The following is an 18,476-nucleotide window of genomic DNA, read 5'->3' on the forward strand; positions in this document are numbered from 1 at the left end:
ATGGCCAGTTCGCAGGTCTACGAGTGCTCTGGGAATTCACCTTGAGACAAAAATCACTCAATTCCTTAGCACTGTGGCTAGTCAGGAGGATAGTGACATCAGCCATCCTTCTTTGTCCTGCAGCCAAGACCCCTGAGATTCAAGATGGCAGCTCTCCTATGTTTTATAGCCATAAAAAAAAAAAAGTCATGGGAAGGCCCTCCCTCTGTCCCACTCACTAAACATTGTGAAGATGACTTAGGACAGGGTCCCTAATGTCAGAAATACTAAACAGGTGATCTGCATGTGGTGTTGTTAAAATGTGCAGGAGAGGCAGGCTATCGGCTCCCTGAGATACGGCTTCACCAGACCTAAGAATGCAGTTTCTCTGCCACTGCAAAGCATTTTGCTCTTCTGAAGTGTTTTCCCCTCTGGTAGTCTGGAAGTTTCTGCAAACATGCCAAAGAGTCCCCCAGCCCACCTATTTCCCTCATGGATTAGAACCAGGCCATAGCAGACTCTAATTACAGATTGCAATGAAGGACCAATCTACAAAGCACAGCTTGGTGAACCAACTTTGTTTTATCTCTGACCACATCCTAACAACGCACTGCTAGCTGCTCTTTTGATCTTAATTCCCAGGCTCTGGGAAATGCTGGAGTCGGCGAATTCATGGGAGGAAAGTCATCCTCTTTGTGGGGAGATAAATGTTGCATAATAGTAACGGCAGATGGCTTTGAAAAGGCCACAGGTACTTGATTCTTAGAAGAGATTTATCCATCTATGCGTGTGGTTGCCTCAGAAAGGGGAGACGGTGGCACCTTTAATTACTTAACCAAACAGAAAGCACAGTATGAAGAGCTGTGAGCTAAGTAATCCTCGGTGGTGCAAAGGAACCATTCGTACTGGCTTGCCCTGACGGGTAAGCATCCAGGAACTGTGTAAGTGCAGTGCCGGGCTATCTACAGACTAGAATTACCTACGGCAGAAATGTTTACGGCACAGAGACTGGCAACACTACACCTCAGTGTTGCCTCACCAGCCAAGCACCACTTTGATCTCTCTCAGATGACTTGAAAAGTAGAAACTTGGACCCCAGCACAGCAAATGGGTGACAGTAAAAATCACCAGAGGAGGATCGGTGAGCCCAGAATCAGAGAGCCCCATATTCCAATCCTGCCCTGGCTGCTCACCGCAACGTAACCCTCAAATGTTCTTCCTCCTCTCTGAGCCTTAGTTTCCCTCGTTTTTAAAACATGACCTTGAGAGCACTGTGTATGTCATCTGGGACCTGAGAGACTGTTTACATCCCGAAGAACATGGAGAGTCTTGTTGTCTGACCCTTTGACCCTGCCGAAACACCAGTTCCCTGCCACAGCAGCATCCTCTGAGTCACACAGGAAAACAATGGGTGGGAGGTAAAGAGATGCTGAAGAGCAGTAGCGATCTAGAAAAAAATAGTCGTCTGAGGATCCAGGCATTAGCTAACCAGCCAGGACGCCTCAGCCAGTCTTGATGGGCCACAAGGACACCCCTCAAAGATGGCCATGTAGCTTCATTACAATAGCAATCACAACGCGTATGTGGGGCAATCTATAAATGTGACCCCCAAAATGAAATGTGATCCATACAAATGCATGTGTGAAACATTTACACAGATGCCTTCCAAGGCAATGACAAGAGGAAAAAAGTGGTGAGTGGACCATGCAGCCTTGGTGTCCTACATGAAGAGGGTGTGAATGGTCCTAGTCCACAAGCCCTTACATCTCAGGCGAGTTCTGTGTGGCCAAGAATACACAGCAGATATCTCATGGAGGGGGGATGGGTGAGGCTTACCTTCTTCGTGGTCATTAAAGCAAAACACTTTATTTTTTTAATAAAAAAGAAGCTGTGTCCACTGAAAAGCCACCTTTGGTGAGGAGTCTGCTGCAGGATCGCCGAAAGTGGAAAGTTCAAATCAAAAGAGGTAACAGGGAAATAGGGCGGAGCCGGTCATCACCCTGTGCAGAGAGCAGCCCTGGTAGCCACAATGCCAGGACAGTGGGGATGCACAAGCCATGAGAGAGGAGGCAGGAGGGCTGTAACCCATCTGTGAGATCCAACTGCAGAGGTTCCTGTTACATCTAAGGTCATTCCCAGTGCGCTGAGGACTGTGCCTGGAAAAGCGAATCCAAAGAGCCCATATGTAGCTACAGCTGGAGCCCGGCAATGGGGCACTGCCTAGCAACCGTGAGCCATTGGGCTCCATCTCCACACTCTAGCCCTGCAAATCTTTCAAAGACCAAAGAATCAACATGCGCCTTCCTGCTTGCTGCAGTGTTGTTTGAAGTAGCAAAGACTGGAAAACCAAACAGTTATGATAAGAGAGACAGAGTATGTTGTATCTGTAGGGTAAAATATTAGAGTTATCGAAATGAACGAGGTGATCCTAATGTCCCTGCAAAGCCTTCTCTCCAAAAGACGAGTTTCATTGAAACTAAGGCAAGCCAAGCATTATGGAGAATGCCTGTACCACATACAGAGGAGGCAGGGATGTGGAGACACACAAGGCCAGGGCCAGGCTAGGCTACATAGCAGGACTAAAAACACAACACAACACAACAGAAGCAACATAAACATTACACACAAATAAAAACAAACCCAATACAAAGTAATAAAAAGTGTGAATAGATTTAGGGTATAGATATATAATCATACGACTATTAATTGTTAATAAGAAAATAAGAAGGACCCTGACTTTCCACAGTTACCTCTGACTAATGATTATCCTTGGTTGAAGAAATTCATTTCCTTCTTTCTTTCTTTCTTTCTTTCTTTCTTTCTTTCTTTCTTTCTTTCCTTCCTTCCTTCCTTCCTTCCTTCTTTCTTTCTTTCTTTCCTTCCTTCCTTCTTTCTTTTCTCTTTTTCATTAGTGTTAGCATTTCTGGAGTAGGGTAAAATGGGAACCATGAGCAAGTTCAAGATTTCCTTGCTGAGACTGGCTAATCTTTTATCAACTGCAGCTGCTGCTTAATTACTATGAACTACTTGTTCAGAGCTCCCTCTGCTGGACACAAGGGGACATTGACGAGCTCTATACATACTTTATGCAGTAAAACAGCAAAAAGCATACTGTGGATATCAAACTCATACCTTTGTGAATAAGACATCTCAATATAAGATGAGAAAGTCAGCCTGTGGCCAAACACAGTGTAGGGGCTCAGGGATGGTAAGCATCCCTCTTTGAGCATCCCAGCATGCTTCTGCCCTCCTGATACCTCTTCTTGTGGCCCAGTGCTGTCTCCAGGTGAAAATGCCCCAGGGGCAGAACTGCAATTCTGGGAAGTCTGTAGACTTTTGTGATAACGGCTGTCACTGAACTCTCTACAGGCTACTTAGGTGTTCCTGGTGCCTCGTCTGACTCCGAGAAGAAAATGTCAGTCCGTCATCAGTTCTAATTACATACTGTAAAGCCAGGGCAGACTTATCACTCCAAACTACAAAAGCCTTGCCCATCAGTGTGGCAATTTGGGCAGTTATTTAGATACACACGCATTATGTAAGTGTATAAATGTTGCTGTGGACATTCCATGTGCATATGGCACATGTGTTTTTACATCAATCTACTCCACCTTAGTCTCTTCCCCGGCAAGGCTCAACAGCTTTATAATAATAAGTGACATCATTGAACCCAAAGGTCTCCTGGTGTTCTTCCCAGTGTGGATTAAGAAAAAGGGAGAGTGAGAGAGAGAGAGAGAGGGAGGGAGGGAGAGAGGGAGGGAGGGAGGGAGATTACAGAGGTCTCAGAAATATAGAAGAACAAGAACAATTAAGAAAAAAGAAAAGGAGTGGGTGGGGCTCTGTTACTGAACCACTGTGCTAAGCACTTAACATGCACACGCTCTTAACTACTGTGTTAAGCACTGAATACGGTGCCTCGATGAGCACTGTGCTGAGTAAGCACCTCACGCAGGCTGCCAGCGTCAAGCAGGACACACACTCTGTCTCACTGAGTTTCAAGGTTCCACAAGGGAGAAACCATTTTCTCTCATTTTAGAAACACAGAAAGTAGGACTCTGAGAGTTTAATTGCCGTATCCATGGTTACCCCACCCATAAGCAGCACAGCTGGGATCCAAGGGCAGGTGTGAGGACAGCACTATCTACACCAGACTCCCAGGAGGAGAAGAGGGTCAAGAAAGAGAGGCCCAAGGCAGAGAGGAATGAGTCAGGGCCAGCAAGATCACCTGGGGCTAATTCCCCTGTGGGAGATGCTCTGGGAGTCTCCATGAATACTGAGTGGGGTGGGCAAGGCTGCTCTGTGTGTGTGAAAACCTGTCCCAGAAGCTTTCGGAAGCAGCATCCTGGAAATGCTTGCCTTCAGATACTCTTAGAAAAAGAGTGCAAACACACAAACACTTGGACACACAGACAGACAGACAGCTACGCAGTATGAACACATGAAAGCAGGATGATTTGTTGCCTCAAGTATCCCTGTAGTGTTATGACTGCCTCTGAAGTTACAAGGGAAATCTTGATAATCAGTTTCCAAGGAATGAGTAAGAAAAAGAATGAATAAATTCTACATTGTAGCAGTGGGTAGTAGCCAGCAATTAACTTGTGTAAGTCGAAAAGAGGAGCTGAGTTACAGTGAGGGGAACTACTTCTCCAGCTCTGTAAGGCTATGTGACAAGGCCAAGTCTTGATTTGTTTCTTGCCCATACAGATGCAACGGGGCAGAACAATCCTTGTCACTCTTCTTGTAAAACCTGCAATGGATCTCTCTGCACTTCATGTCCGACAGGTCAGTGGGGAGGAGGAGCTGGCCGTGGTAACTGAACCCAGGCACTCCTGCATGTTGGTGGCGGTTTGTGTTCAGATGCATGCTATTGATCTAGTCCCATCACTGTGGCTCCTGGGGACACATGGGAAACCAAACAGTGACCAGTATTAAAACTGAGCTTCCTGGGACAAAGAAATATACGATGAAACTTTGGGTTGTCTTGGCCACAGAATGTGCTGGAATCAGTCGGTAGTTCACAGTCTGAGTCTCTTGTTCTTTTATCTTAGACAAGTGAAGTTAAGGTCCAGGATATATATATGAATGAGCACATTGCCTGAGGTCACCTTTGTCATCAGTTCTGCTCGGAGTGACAAGGAGGAGGGGAAAAACAGGATAGCTCGTTTCCTTATAACTTATCTTATTTATGGAAACACTGGGCATAAGTAACTTCAAGATAGATTGTCTATGTGGTGAATTAGCATAATGTTATGCTCCCACAAAAATTATCATTGGGGCTGGAGAGATGGTCTAACACGGTGGATAAGAACACACACTGCTCATGCAGAGAACCTGAGCTCATTTCCTAGCATCCACAATTGGGAGGCTCACAATTACCTGTAACTACAGTTCCTGGGGTCTGACACCTATGGCCTTTGTGGGCATCTGCACTGATGTGTGCATGCAAACAGACATGTAAAGTTTTTAAAGTGCGTCTTTAATAATTATCACTAGAAGAGCCATGTGAGAATGCACAGTGATATGAACATAATCAGCCACTTACTCTCCAGCAATGTGTTCCAGTACTTTCTACGAATACCGGAAATACCAATAGAACCAGTCCTATATGTACTGTTTGTCCTATACACACATTCCTCTGACCAACTTGGGGTTACAAGTCAGACACAATAAGAGAATAATAACAGCTAATAATAAAGTGCAAAGTGTAAAAATGTACTGTAATAAAAATTGTATGACTTCAGAACATTTACTTCTGCTGCTTTCACTTATTGTTTTGGACCTGGGCTGACCCCAGGCAACTGAGACTTTAGGTAAAGCCCTGAGCAAGATCTGTTGTAGTGAGATCAGACACAATGCAGCATCTAAAATGATAAAAGTGTCAAGACTGTGAGCTCGCAAGCAGCTACACCCAAACACTGAAGCAAGAAGTTTTAGAATTTTAGAGTTGAGATGGTTATAAAAGTGATTGATTGATTGATTGATTGACTGACTGACTGATTGACTGAAACCATCTCACTGTGTAGCCTTGACTGGCTTGGAACTCACTATGTATAGCAAGCTGGCCTCAAATTCACAGAGATCTGCATGTCTCTGTCTCCTGGGCACGAGGATTATAGTCACTCACCACCACATACCTGCTCCCTCTTTTTGTAAATTTTTATTCCATTTATTTACTTATTTATTTACTTATTTACTTATTTATTTATTTATTTGGTATGTGTATGGTGTGCACCAGTACATAAACATACATGTGTACATGTGTGTAGAAGCCAGAGGTAAAACATGGGTGTTGTTCCTCAAGACAACCTTTTAATTTGTTTGGTGGGCTTTGTTGTTTTTTCTTTGTTTTTTGTTTTGTTTTTAGACAAGTGTCTCACTGGCCTGGCACTCACCTGTTTGGCCAACATGGCTGGCTAGTCAGTGAGCCCCAGGGATCTTTCTTTCTCTAAGTGCTTGGTCCTAAGAGTACAAGCATTCACCAGCCTGCACATGGTGGGGTAAGGGGCAGGAGTAGATCTCTACTCCCACTATGTGGTTCCCAGGGCTTAAGCTTAGTTAATCAGGCTTGGCAGCAAGCACATTTGTGTGCTGATGCATCTCGTTCATCCACATTTGATTTTTAAAATAATAGCTGTCTTCCTGATTAAGCACACATAGAAGTGGAACATTCTGTTCAAGGGGAACATATCTGGAAAAGTTGCTTGCACATCTGTCTCATCCATTACAGATGGGTGGGGGATGGCAGGAAAGAGGACCAGTGTAGCGGTGACACATGACTGCATAGATGGCAAGACTTGTGAGAAGGGCAAAGGGAAGCCCTAGAGTGACCTGTCTCTAATGTCAGACTGTGCAAAAGAAACAGGACAAAGCCCCCTGTAGAATTTCCTTCTCATTGATTTAACTAAAGGATGAAGAAAGAAAGAGGTGGGAGGGGGAATGAAAGAAAAAAGAAAGAAAGGAAGGAAGGAAAGAAAGAAAAAGAAAGAAAGAAAGAAAGAAAGAAAGAAAGAAAGAAAGAAAGAAAGAAAGGAAGGAAGGAAGGAAGAGAAAGAAGAGGAAGGAAGGGAGGGAGGGAGGAAGGAAGAGAGGAAGGAAGGAAGAAAGAAAGAAAAAAGGAAAAGAAGGAAGGGTTTACAAGCAGGATCTAATGTTTCAAATACCTAGACTTTGAAAAAAGATTTTAAAAAGTCAAAGCTTCTATGTGTGAGTCCTGGGGATAATGCGCTTGGTATCAGGATCAACCATGACTGCTGTTCTCTGCCTTTGTGCCCTGACTTCTAGGTGCGTACCTGTGGCAGCAGGCCTGTGTTCCGTCCTGTCCCCAAGGCACTTGGCCATCAGTCAAGAGTGGCAGCTGTGAGAAGTGTATGGAGGACTGTGCCTCCTGCTCCACAGCCGACCTGTGCCAACAGTGCCTGAGTCAGCCGGACAACACCCTGTTCCTCCACGAGGGCAGGTGCTACCACAGTTGCCCAGAGTAAGTCTCCACCTCCCTCTGATGTCATGCTCATACTTTTCTCCACAGCTCCTCTGAGCAGCTCCTTCCTTCCATAGAACTCTCTCTGCACACTCAGAGCACCAACATAAGTCATATGTGTTGACTGTGACATCACCGCAGACCACAGCAGCCAAAACCTTATGCAAGGCCAGATGTCCACCTCTCCCTGTGACTTGTCTATACATGAATTTTCGATTCTGTGACAATAGTCACATGACTTGTGTTGCACAGCAATGGGGATGTGTTCTTAGAAGGACATTTTTAGGTGATGTCATCACTGAGGTGATTTGCACACTGTTCTTATGCAAACCTAGATACTGTAGCCTCCTACACACAGAGTCTATGAGGCCCCTCATTGACCAAAACACGTTTGCATAGTGCCTGACTATGCTTTTCCCACCTTGTATCAGTGGTTGAATGTTCTCGGTTCTCTTCTGCATCGTCCGTGCAAAGTTATGATATGAACCTCTTCTAAACTTTCAAGCTGGGCAGTTGTGAGTTATATGTAGTAACAGTAGCTACTTATTTATGAATTGCTGTGGTTCTCTTAGCCCTCTCATTTGAAATCCCCTTAGAGTTCTATGAGAGAAAGGATCTGATCTGAGGAACTTTTGGCTTCACCAACAGGATTCACCTGTAGGGAAGAGAACAACAGATCAGAAGTAAAGCCCTTAGCAAAAATGACAATTCTCCCACATGACAATGCTAGGGAGTCCCACAATGGTAACTTTGGTGGCACAGGGTCACCAGAAGCCCCATCCCATTTTATCCTTGTTCCTTCCTTGGCTGCCTTCATTTGCTGGCCCTGTAGAGTCTTGGTTTATATTGTCAGCCTTAGCTACCAGTATCACCACTCCACTCAGTGACAAACAGCTTAAGGGGTAACAGTTCTCCTTCAGTCACCCCCTTTTCTCAAATTTCCTTATAATACTACCATCACTATCTAAACTGGTCTCTAGAATAAAGATGAAGAGTTGCCATCTGCCTTTATCTTTTGGGACATTCGAAGGTCTCTTAGTGATACCTAAGACTGCATAGTACCAAACCCTATGTGTAGATGCTCCGTTCTTTCATACCCATGATAAAATTCAGTTTATAAATTAAGCATAATAAAAAATTAATAAAATAAAGTTATTATAGCAGTGTAATGAAATAAAGTATATGAATATGGTCTCTTCTCACCATATGTTACTGTACTGTATTTACTCTTTACTATGTAACACTATTCCTGGGGAGACAGAAACAAATGTCTATTTGTCCTAGACAGAAAACCAATGACAGACCAAAATATGATACTGCAAATGTCCAACATTGCAAATGATGAGTGTATTGAATTTATTTGTAAGCGTGTGGGTGAGAGGTTACTTACAGGAGCATAGAAAACTCAAAGGAAGCTGCATTTTCAAAACCCCACCCCAGGATGGGGCCATCTTTCCAGTCCCCAGGTTGAGTTTGTCTTAGGGAGTAATAGGATGTTGGGGTAATAAGCAGTCAAAATATTCTCCAAAATCTAGAGAGTGACTGGGAAGCCCTACAAATAGTATGTAAAGAAATGGCGCACCCAAGTGGTCAGAAGAGAGTCCACCATTCGTGTGAACTACTTTTTCAAACACGGTAGATGTCTTACTCACTGTTCTATTTCAATAAAGAGACACAATGACCAAGACAACATTTTTAAAAGAAAGCGTTTAAGTGAGAGCTTGCTAACAGTTTCAAAGGGTTAGTCCTTTATCAACATGATGTGACATGGTAACATAAAGACAGGCATGATGCTGGAGAAGTAGCTGAGAGTTAGATCCTGGTCCATAGGCAGCAAGCAAAGAGAAGGAGATATTGGGCCTGGCATGAGCTTTTGAAACTTCAAAGCTCATTCCCAGAGACATATGGTCCCCAACAAAACCACAGCTCCTAATCTTTCCCTGTCTACCACCTGATGGCATTCAAATATATGAGCCTATTGGGCCATTCTCATTTAAATCACCACAGTAGATGCTCATTAAAGTAAAGTATGCTTAGTAGCCTACACACCTTGTTGTGATTATTTAGTAGGCAGCAAAATAGTACAAAGAAGGCTGAGACAGAAGGATTGTGAATTTGGGAGTTAGCCAAAGCTGCACAGCAAGACTCCAGGGGTGAAGGGAGGGAGAGAGGCAACAAAAAGGGTGCTCATGTCTGCTGAAATGTGAAGCTTTGGTGGATGAGAAAAAAATAAATCTTTTCTTAGCAGCTGGCCATCATAATCCCAGATTTTTGTAAAATATATTTGAAGCTTTCAAATTACATAGCTTTTGCATGGTGAATATTTATCTGAGACAAAGATTTTATGATAAAGGACTTTGACTTTAAGAATCTTATACACATAGCTACGTTTTTCTTTGAGTATCATCACATACCACAAGCTGGCCTCAAACTGACAATCCTCCTGCTCCAACCTCCCACATGCTAAGATTAAAGGCGTGTATACCACCAAGCTGGGTTACCCATTCCATGTTGAAAGAAATATTTGTTGTCTTTTAAAAATGTTTTATTTTTATCATGTGTATATCTGTGTCTGCCTGTGGGTATGTGTGCATGAATGCAGAGCCCAAAGACACTGGAGGCTTCAGATCCTCCAAAGCTGGAGCTGCGCATGGCTATGAGCCTGATGTGGATGCCGGAAACTGAACTTTGGAAGAGCAGCAAGTGCTCTTAAGCATTAAGCCACCTCTCCATCCCCAATAATTGTTTTCTTAGATAGAAGTAATCTGAAATAAATCATTTGAAAACAGGAATTTAAAGACTGGGCATAGTGTTGCACTTCCCAGCACTTGGAAGCTGGAGAAAGGCAAGTCTCTGTGAATTGAAGGCCAGCCTTCTCTCCATAGTGAGTTTCAGAACAGCCAGAGCTACAACAATAACAATAACAAATTTTAAAAAATAAATGCAAGTTGATCAAGTGCTCTCTGCACAAACAAGAGGACCTGAGTTTGATCTCCAGAACCCAAATAAATGCCAGGTACTGTGACACACACCTGTAATCTTGGTACTGAGGGACTAGAGACAGGAGGACCCCAGAGCCCTCCAGCCAGCCAGTCTAGCAAAACTGGTATATGCCTGATTCAGAAAAAGAGATTCTGTCTCAACAGCATGGTGCATAGTAAGAGTAATAGAGGAAGGCCCCCAGTGTCAATTATTGGCTTCCACACATCCATGCACAAGTATGCACACATAACCTCTGTCTTGGGGTTTTATTGCTGTGAAGACACGCCATGACCAAAGCAACTCATAAGAAGGTAAACACTTAACTGTGGCTGGTTTATAGTATTAGAGGTGTGCTCCATTAACATCAAAGCAGGAAGCATGGCAGCATCCAGGAAGGTATGGTGGTGGAGGGCTGAGAGTTATACATCTTGACCCAAAGGCAGCAGGAGGATATTCTCATTCCAGTTATCAGACAGCTAGGAGGAAGTGCTCTTCTACATTGAATGGAGCCTGAGCATAAGAGAAGACCTCCAAAGTCTACCCCTACAGTGATACACTTCCTGCAACAAAGTCACACCTCCCTCAGAGTCACTCCCTATGAACCAAGCATATTCACATCAGCACAAGCACATAGACATCTACTACAACACACACATACACACACACACACACACACACACACACACACACAAATAAAATACAAAAAAGTAAAACATAGTCTCAGGCACTTTAAATGATAGATGCCGCAAGCTGTCTCCAGAGTCAGACCTGTTTTAAAATGTGTGTATATGTGTGAGTATGCGTGTGCATGTTATAAGGATCTAACAGAGAGAAAAGACAATGATAATTTGGGGATAAATCAAGACAAAGTTTTAGAGAAATTAAATGCCTTTAAACGAACCAAGGTCCCAAGGAAGATGCCCACCCTTTCATTCTATTTTTCTAGACACTTTTGTACAACTTGTACTTCCCTCAGTGAGTCGTTTTGATTGACAAGAGCAGTAGCCTTTCTTTCTGTCTGAATCCCTTTGTGAGCAGCTGAGACCTGCCCACTCTCTCATTGATGCAACTGCAATCTCCCTTCATTCCACAGGGGCTTTTACGCAAAAGATGGTGTTTGTGAACACTGTGTCTCTCCTTGTAAAACATGTGAAGAAAATGCCACCAGCTGTCTCTCTTGTGAAGGAGACTTCGTCCTAGACCATGGGGAATGTAAGAAAACTTGCCCTGAAAAGCATGTGGCCGTGGAAGGAGTCTGCAAGCACTGTCCAGAGAGGTGCCAGGACTGCATCCATGAGAAAACTTGCAAAGGTACCTGGAAGCATCCTAATGTGAAAAAAAAAAAAGTATTCTCTCTTGCACAAAGGAACTCATGAACTAAGTGAAAGGAACCTGCCAAGTCTTTCTTTTCACAAAAGGGGTGTGGTAAGCCCAAACCTGGTCTAGCAAGCACACCAATCATCAAATCTGATAGGTATTTATCCTAATGTGTCTTCCCCCCATTGGATGGGGTCCTCCAACCTCACAGTCTCACAGCTGGCTAATTTTAAAAGAATCAGGCAAGCGTTTGGCCTCCCTGGACCATCGAGATTGGTGAATGTGAGAAGAGGCATGAGCCAGCGTTCATGAAGGAAAGCATTACTGGGTGGAGAAGATAAAAAATTTTGAATTTCTCTGCATAAAGGTTGTATAGGGTGAGGAAGATTTGTGGTGTATTGGCCCTTGGTAGACTGACTAGTTCATAGAAAACAAACCATAAACATTCTCACAGTCCTAAGGGGATTGTGGCCCTGAGGAGTCACCGGCTAGGGCCACTATGAGAACCAAAAACAACCAAGAACCACCTTCAGTGACATTTGTCATCTGCTGGCCTATGGTTGAGGAAATTGAGGGTGAGATATAACTGCCTCCTTTGTGAACTCCATGAGCTAAGACAAACAAGAGTTCTTACAGATATGCTCAACTCTCACCTCAAAGGGAGTAAGAGACGTCTGTTCTGGAGACAAACATGAGTAGCCATGGCCTAGGAAGACATATTCAGGCTACCTTACAAGCCATGGTTTAATGTGACAATTTCATGACATCTTCCTAGTTAGACCAAAAGGATGTCATAAATTAAGGATCTTTCTAAATCATTGGTGGCAATAGCAGGCAGGGGGTTTCAGCAAAGTGATGAGATCTCTGCTCTAGGCCTCACATTGCACCTGAGAAGTCGGTAAGTTTACACATTACAGGAGACTTTACCTGACAGCACAGGATATTGGGTCTAAGACAGTGGTAGTCAATGGGCTGCAAAGAAGCCAATGAAAGTCTACAATAACTTGTTTCTGGGTCCATAACATGCCAACATTCCATAACAGTGAAGCCCTAATCAGCTGATTGGTCTTGAAGAATCCTTAGCACACCTGTTGCTTTTTTCTGAAAACCTCAGTTCATATACAGCATTACCCAGGATGCTCAAGTTACAGATAAGAACCTCAGAGCCTCACTCTGAGTTCAAAGTTTTACAGTGTGGACTGATATGTCTTAAATATAAAAACACAAGTCATAGAGGTGACTAAAATATCACTTATATGATATGAGAGAAAAATGTAGAGGGCACACTGAGTGAAGGCACCTACCACTTTTGATCTCACATGGTAAAAAAAGAGAAAATCAATTCCTGCAAGTTGTTCTATGACCCCCATGCTTTCTCCATAGCAAGAGCATCCCCCTGCCCCCCCACACACATAATGTAGGTTAAGTTAAAAAAACAAAGTTTAGGCAACTTTAAAGTGGGGAACAATCTCCCAAGAAAAGGAGACTCAGCCCTATACAAAGGATTCACCTTGTGTGATCTACAGGGTTTTCTGAACCCATCCCCAATAAGACAGGAATACAAAGTAACCAGTGATGCATTCTTCATGATGATTAAACATCTGTTGACTGATCTATCCTGTCAAAGAATGAAAAACTAACAATTTTAACAATCCCCAAGCTTCCTTCTTTATGAAATCAAGTTTTGGGTTATTTGTCACAGTTTCAAAAATTTGTTTATACTTTCTGATTTACTTTTCTTTTCGAATTTCAGACACTGAATAATGGATACTTACATTTTTTTGTCTTTCTTTGCCACCTCTAGCTCCTCCAGTGTTTGCTCCTATTCACAAGTTCATGACTTCTTTTTGTAGAATTATCATAGATTATATTATGCTATATATAATAAATATGATAAATATATACACAATATACGGTCTATAATGTGTGTAGATGCATATATTAACTATGTTCTACTGAGCTCATTTATTGTAGTCCTTATGTACACGTGCTTAGGGCTGACTACTTGGGGTTAAATAATTTATCAGGGGCTCATCCATTGCCTCTAGTTCTTCATGTATGGCCTTGTTAAATTTACCTTGTGCATTTGGCATGTTTGATTTTGTTGTCAGTAAGTAGGTCTTGTTCACACAAGGATTTTGTTGAGATGTGGGTATAGCATCCCTGTCACATCTGGAAGACATGTTCTAGCAGCAGATCTCCCGGTTCCCTGGCTCTTATAATCTTTCCACCACTCTTTTTCATGTTCCCTAGGTGTATAGTGGTTATGTTGTAGATGTACCAGTTGGGGCTGCATACCCCATGGTCACTTCATCTCTGTATTTTGACCAGTTGTAAGTTTCTACAGTACCTACAGGAAAAACGAGCTTCTTGAGAAGTATAGTAAAAGCTAAATTTATCTGTGGATATGGGCTTTAGAATGTAGTTAGATAGCTAGGCATAATGGCACACACCTTTAATCCCAGCACTTGGGAGGCAGAGGCAGATGGATGTCTGCAAGCTCAAGACCAGCCTGGTCTACATAGTTTCAGGAAAGCCACAGCTTCATACTGAGATCATGTCTCAAAAAAAAAAAAAAAAAAAAGACAGACAAAAAAATAATGTAGTTAGAAATTATATTGGTTTAGAATAATGTCAGTAATAGGTTTTCCAGGAACTATCCATTAATCTGCAAAATTTATGACTTTATTTTTCTATGCATCTCAATAGTCTTCCAATGTGTGACTGTATCACATTTTCAATATTTATTCATCACTTGATAAACATTTAGGCGTTTTCCATTTCCTTGGTATTGTGACCAGAGCAACAATGAACATAGCTGAGCAAGTATCTAAGACAGTGAGGCCATTGGCCATATGCCAAGGAGTGGTATAGCTGGATGATATGGTAGGTCTACTTTAGCGTTTAGAGAATTCTACATTCTGATTTCCATAGAGACTGTACCAGTTTTCAATCCTACCAACAGGGAGTGGACTTCTCCTTTCCCCATCTCTTTGCCAGCATTTGTTGTCGGTAGTTTTCTTGATCTCAAAGCAATCTTAATTTGGATCTCCCTGGAGAATAAAGATGATGCATGTTTTAAAAATATTTCTTAGCCATTTTCAGTTTTTCTTTTGAGAATTCTCTGTTCAGATCTATAGAACATTTTTTAATGGATCACTTGTTCTCTTGATTTTTTTTGAACCCTTGGTATATTCTGGATATTAATCCTCTGTCAAAGATTCCCTCCTACTCTGTGGACTTCCTCCTCACTTATCTTATGGCTTCCTTTAATATACCAAAGCATTTTAGTTTTATGAAGACCCAAGTGACAGTTGTTGGCCTTAATTTCTGGCCAAATGAATCCCTATTCTGAAAGTCTTTTCCTGAACCTGTATCTTGTAAGCCATTGCCTGTTTTCTTCTAGCAGTTCCAGTGTTTCTGGTTTTACACTGAGGGTGGAGTTTGGTCATGTGGAGTTGATTTGTGTCCAGAGTGATCATTCAGTTTCCCACTGTCACCATTTCTTATGACATTTAAACTCTGTGCACCTAAACATGCAAGCCACTTCAGCACACAAATCCAAGATCATGTACTCAGGCCACCTTGTGTGACCTCCCATCTCAAACAGATTATTATATATTGGGCTATACCCTGGCTGAATGGGGAGGGGCAAATGTCACCCTCAGTCAAGAGGTTTAGAGAGCTGAGAAATGAAGTAGCCCACCACAAGAGTGATGACTTCTTCTGACCAATCCCTGGTAATAACATGCTACTTCCTCCTTTCTCAGAGTGCATGCCTGACTTCTTTCTATACAATGACATGTGCCATCGTTCCTGTCCCAAGAACTTCTACCCTGACATGCGCCAGTGTGTCCCCTGCCATAAAAATTGTCTGGAGTGCAATGGTCCCAAGGAGGATGACTGTAAGGTCTGTGCTGATACTTCCAAGGTTCTCCATGATGGACTGTGTTTGGATGAGTGTCCTGAGGGAACCTACAAAGATGAAGTGAATGATGAATGCAGAGGTAAGGATTTCTGGACTGTATGAGTGAGCAAGGAAGGCTGGGAAGCCTGTCCACACAAAGCACGTTCTAGGGCTGCCATAGTACCCAGTCACAGGTCTTAGAACACTCTTAAATTTCCTGGTCAATGAGACAAATATTAAATGAGAGTTCATTTTTAAAGTACATAATTCATAAGCTTTGAACATGTGAATCTGGCTAGTTACAAATGAAATGACCTTACTAATGGCACATGCCCATCAAAAAGGATTCTCCATGTAACAGTTTGCAAGAGCAGGTGAGCTTTTAAAGCCTGTTCTTGGGGACTTTAAACCACCAATGAGTTCATACACTTAGTAAAAGATCCCATGGGGGACTTCCTCCCTGCCTGTCATCTACCTTCTCTCTCTTCTCTCCTTATGACCACACTCCTTCTCTTCAGCTTTTCCTAGCCCAAGTCCCCATTTATCTTTCATTTGTCACTTCTGTAACTACATGTTCCAGAAGAAGACTCATGGAACTAGAGAACAGCACAATATTAAAGGCTTTGCCTAGCCTAACCCAGGTCCTGCACTTTACTCTTAGCACTGCATAAAACAATAAAACGAGAAAAGAGATAGGATCTGCAGTTCTATCAACACCCTAATTTTCAACTGGGCATTAATCTTTTTTAGTCTCTTTTTAGTTGCCAAGAAACAGAAAAACAAATTATCTATTATGAGAGGACTTCTGAAATTACAGGAAAACATTCTAGAAGACATGTTTTTCTAAAGCCCTAGGATAGGTTGCCATCTTCCATGAGCCCCTGGGCAAGAACTAGATCTAGATTACCATCCTGGCCTGTCCCCCCCCCCCCCAACCTCCAGATGAAATCTTCCTATGCCTCAGAAGCTAGCCTTAAACTAGCCCTTCTCTTGCCTTAGACTTCCAAGGGGTAGGGTTACAAATGTGTAGCACCATAGCTGGTTGATTCTATCATCTTCCAGCTGAGTGGCTTAGCATCTTTAGTCCTAATTCCCTGATGCAAAGACAATGAAATGGTAATCCTAACAGTAAAGCCTATCTACCCAGGAAAGCTGAAGGCATCTTCTGTGTGCCTTGTGCTGCTCCAGGCCTGGAAAATGGGGCACTCAGAACCCCTGCCCTCACAGAGCTCACATTCTATTTGGAAAGCAAGATGGTGAGGACACTTGGCAGGATAAACAAGACAAGTGAGTGTGGGAAAAAGAGCAAGGAGCAATTGAAATCTAAGAGATATTTTGTAAGATACCGTCAAGGAAGGGAGGGAGCAATCACTGTAGAAAGAAATCTTCACATGTCTTCAAGAAAAGGATTCTAAGGAGAGGGGATGATGGTTACCCATGATGATGGCTCTAAGAGTGAACTGTTCCCCACTGATTGTCTAACATAGCTGCCAAGCAAGCCCCTATTGTATGCAGGCCTCTCTCATTGTTACTGTGCATTTGCAGAGGACACCAAAGATGCCTTTTACAATTGGGCAATTATAATACACTCCAATAATTACTTTACAAGTGATTAGATAGAGATATTCTGGGAGATTACAGAAAGACCATGGCAACAAGGACTTTCATAGTAGAAAGGCCACATACTGATGTGTGACTTTGCTCATAATGTAGAGTGACCATAAGCGCGTACCACTGACACAGAGCCCTAGAAGTATCCAGGAAAAAGAAATTTGTTTCTTAGAGGGGTGTCCCAGCCTTGCCTGTCTCTCACCCCTGCTTGCTTGCCTACCGTACCTGCAGATTGCCCTGAGTCCTGCCTGGTCTGCTCATCAGCTTGGACCTGCCTGGCCTGTCGGGAAGGCTTCACAGTGGTACAGGATGTCTGTACAGCACCCAAAGAGTGTGCAGCCGTCGAGTACTGGGATGAGGGCTCCCGCAGATGCCAACCATGTCACAGGAAGTGCTCCCGCTGCTCAGGGCCTTCTGAGGACCAGTGCTATACCTGCCCCAGAGAGACTTTTCTCCTCAGTAAGTTGTAACACTATGCCAGAGGACAGCTGTGCTCTCTTCTCTCTCTCTCTCTCTCTCTCTCTCTCTCTCTCTCTCTCTCTCTCTCTCTCTCTCTCTCTTTCTCTCTCTTCCTCTCCTTCTCCTGAAGATGTCACACCTTAATCTCTCACTCTTACAAATACTCAATTTGTGTGTAATGGGGGACATTATAGCTGTGCTTAGGTAAAGGTCTTGCCATGGGGAGGTGATGCTGGCATAAACAGACGAGACCAATGTAATCACAGGGTCTCATAAGAGCAGAATTAGTGGTAGACGTAAGCTGACTGGATCAGAGCAACAGAAAGCATGCTGCCCTTGAAAGAGAAGGGGTTCCATAGCACATGAATGCAGATGCCCTCTAAAAGTAGATAAGGCGAGGAACAGAACCCCTGACAGCCTCTAGAAGGGATGCAGCTCTGTACAGCCATTTAGGTTTCTGGCCTCTATCATGGTGATATGAACAGTTTCTGTTATAAAGCCATAAGACTGGTGGTCAGTGGTATAGCCATGATAGAAACCTAGAATGGAGGTACCCCACAACCCTCAGTTGCCATAGCTACCAGCCTGCACTTTCCATTCTGCCTATCATGGACTGTCCATGATGACCTCAGCCTCACTGATATCACTCAGCCTCTGGAATTCCTCTCCCTCTATATGCAATGCCTCCTTCCCTGAATAGAGCAGGTGTGGGAACCACAGGTCATGCCTGCTGTCAAGACTCAT

At 43.2% G+C, this 18,476-nt stretch overlaps 1 protein-coding gene across 1 annotated transcript in view; it reads left to right on the top strand.

Annotated features, from left to right (window-relative positions):
• Positions 1–18,476, top strand: part of PCSK5 (proprotein convertase subtilisin/kexin type 5) — a gene marked incomplete at its 3' end in the record, with an annotated part of 393,680 nt that overhangs the window by 358,641 nt on the left and 16,563 nt on the right. Inside the window, exons 28-33 of the mRNA XM_080912751.1 lie at positions 1,865–1,945; positions 4,684–4,761; positions 7,261–7,456; positions 11,532–11,749; positions 15,526–15,762; positions 17,505–17,732. Of these exons, the coding sequence (XP_080768877.1) occupies positions 1,865–1,945; positions 4,684–4,761; positions 7,261–7,456; positions 11,532–11,749; positions 15,526–15,762; positions 17,505–17,732 (1,038 nt within the window). The remainder of the gene's footprint in view (positions 1–1,864; positions 1,946–4,683; positions 4,762–7,260; positions 7,457–11,531; positions 11,750–15,525; positions 15,763–17,504; positions 17,733–18,476) is intronic.

The sequence above is a fragment of the Micromys minutus genome, assembly GCF_963924665.1.
Source record: "Micromys minutus genome assembly, chromosome: 2".
NCBI lineage: Eukaryota > Metazoa > Chordata > Mammalia > Rodentia > Muridae > Micromys > Micromys minutus.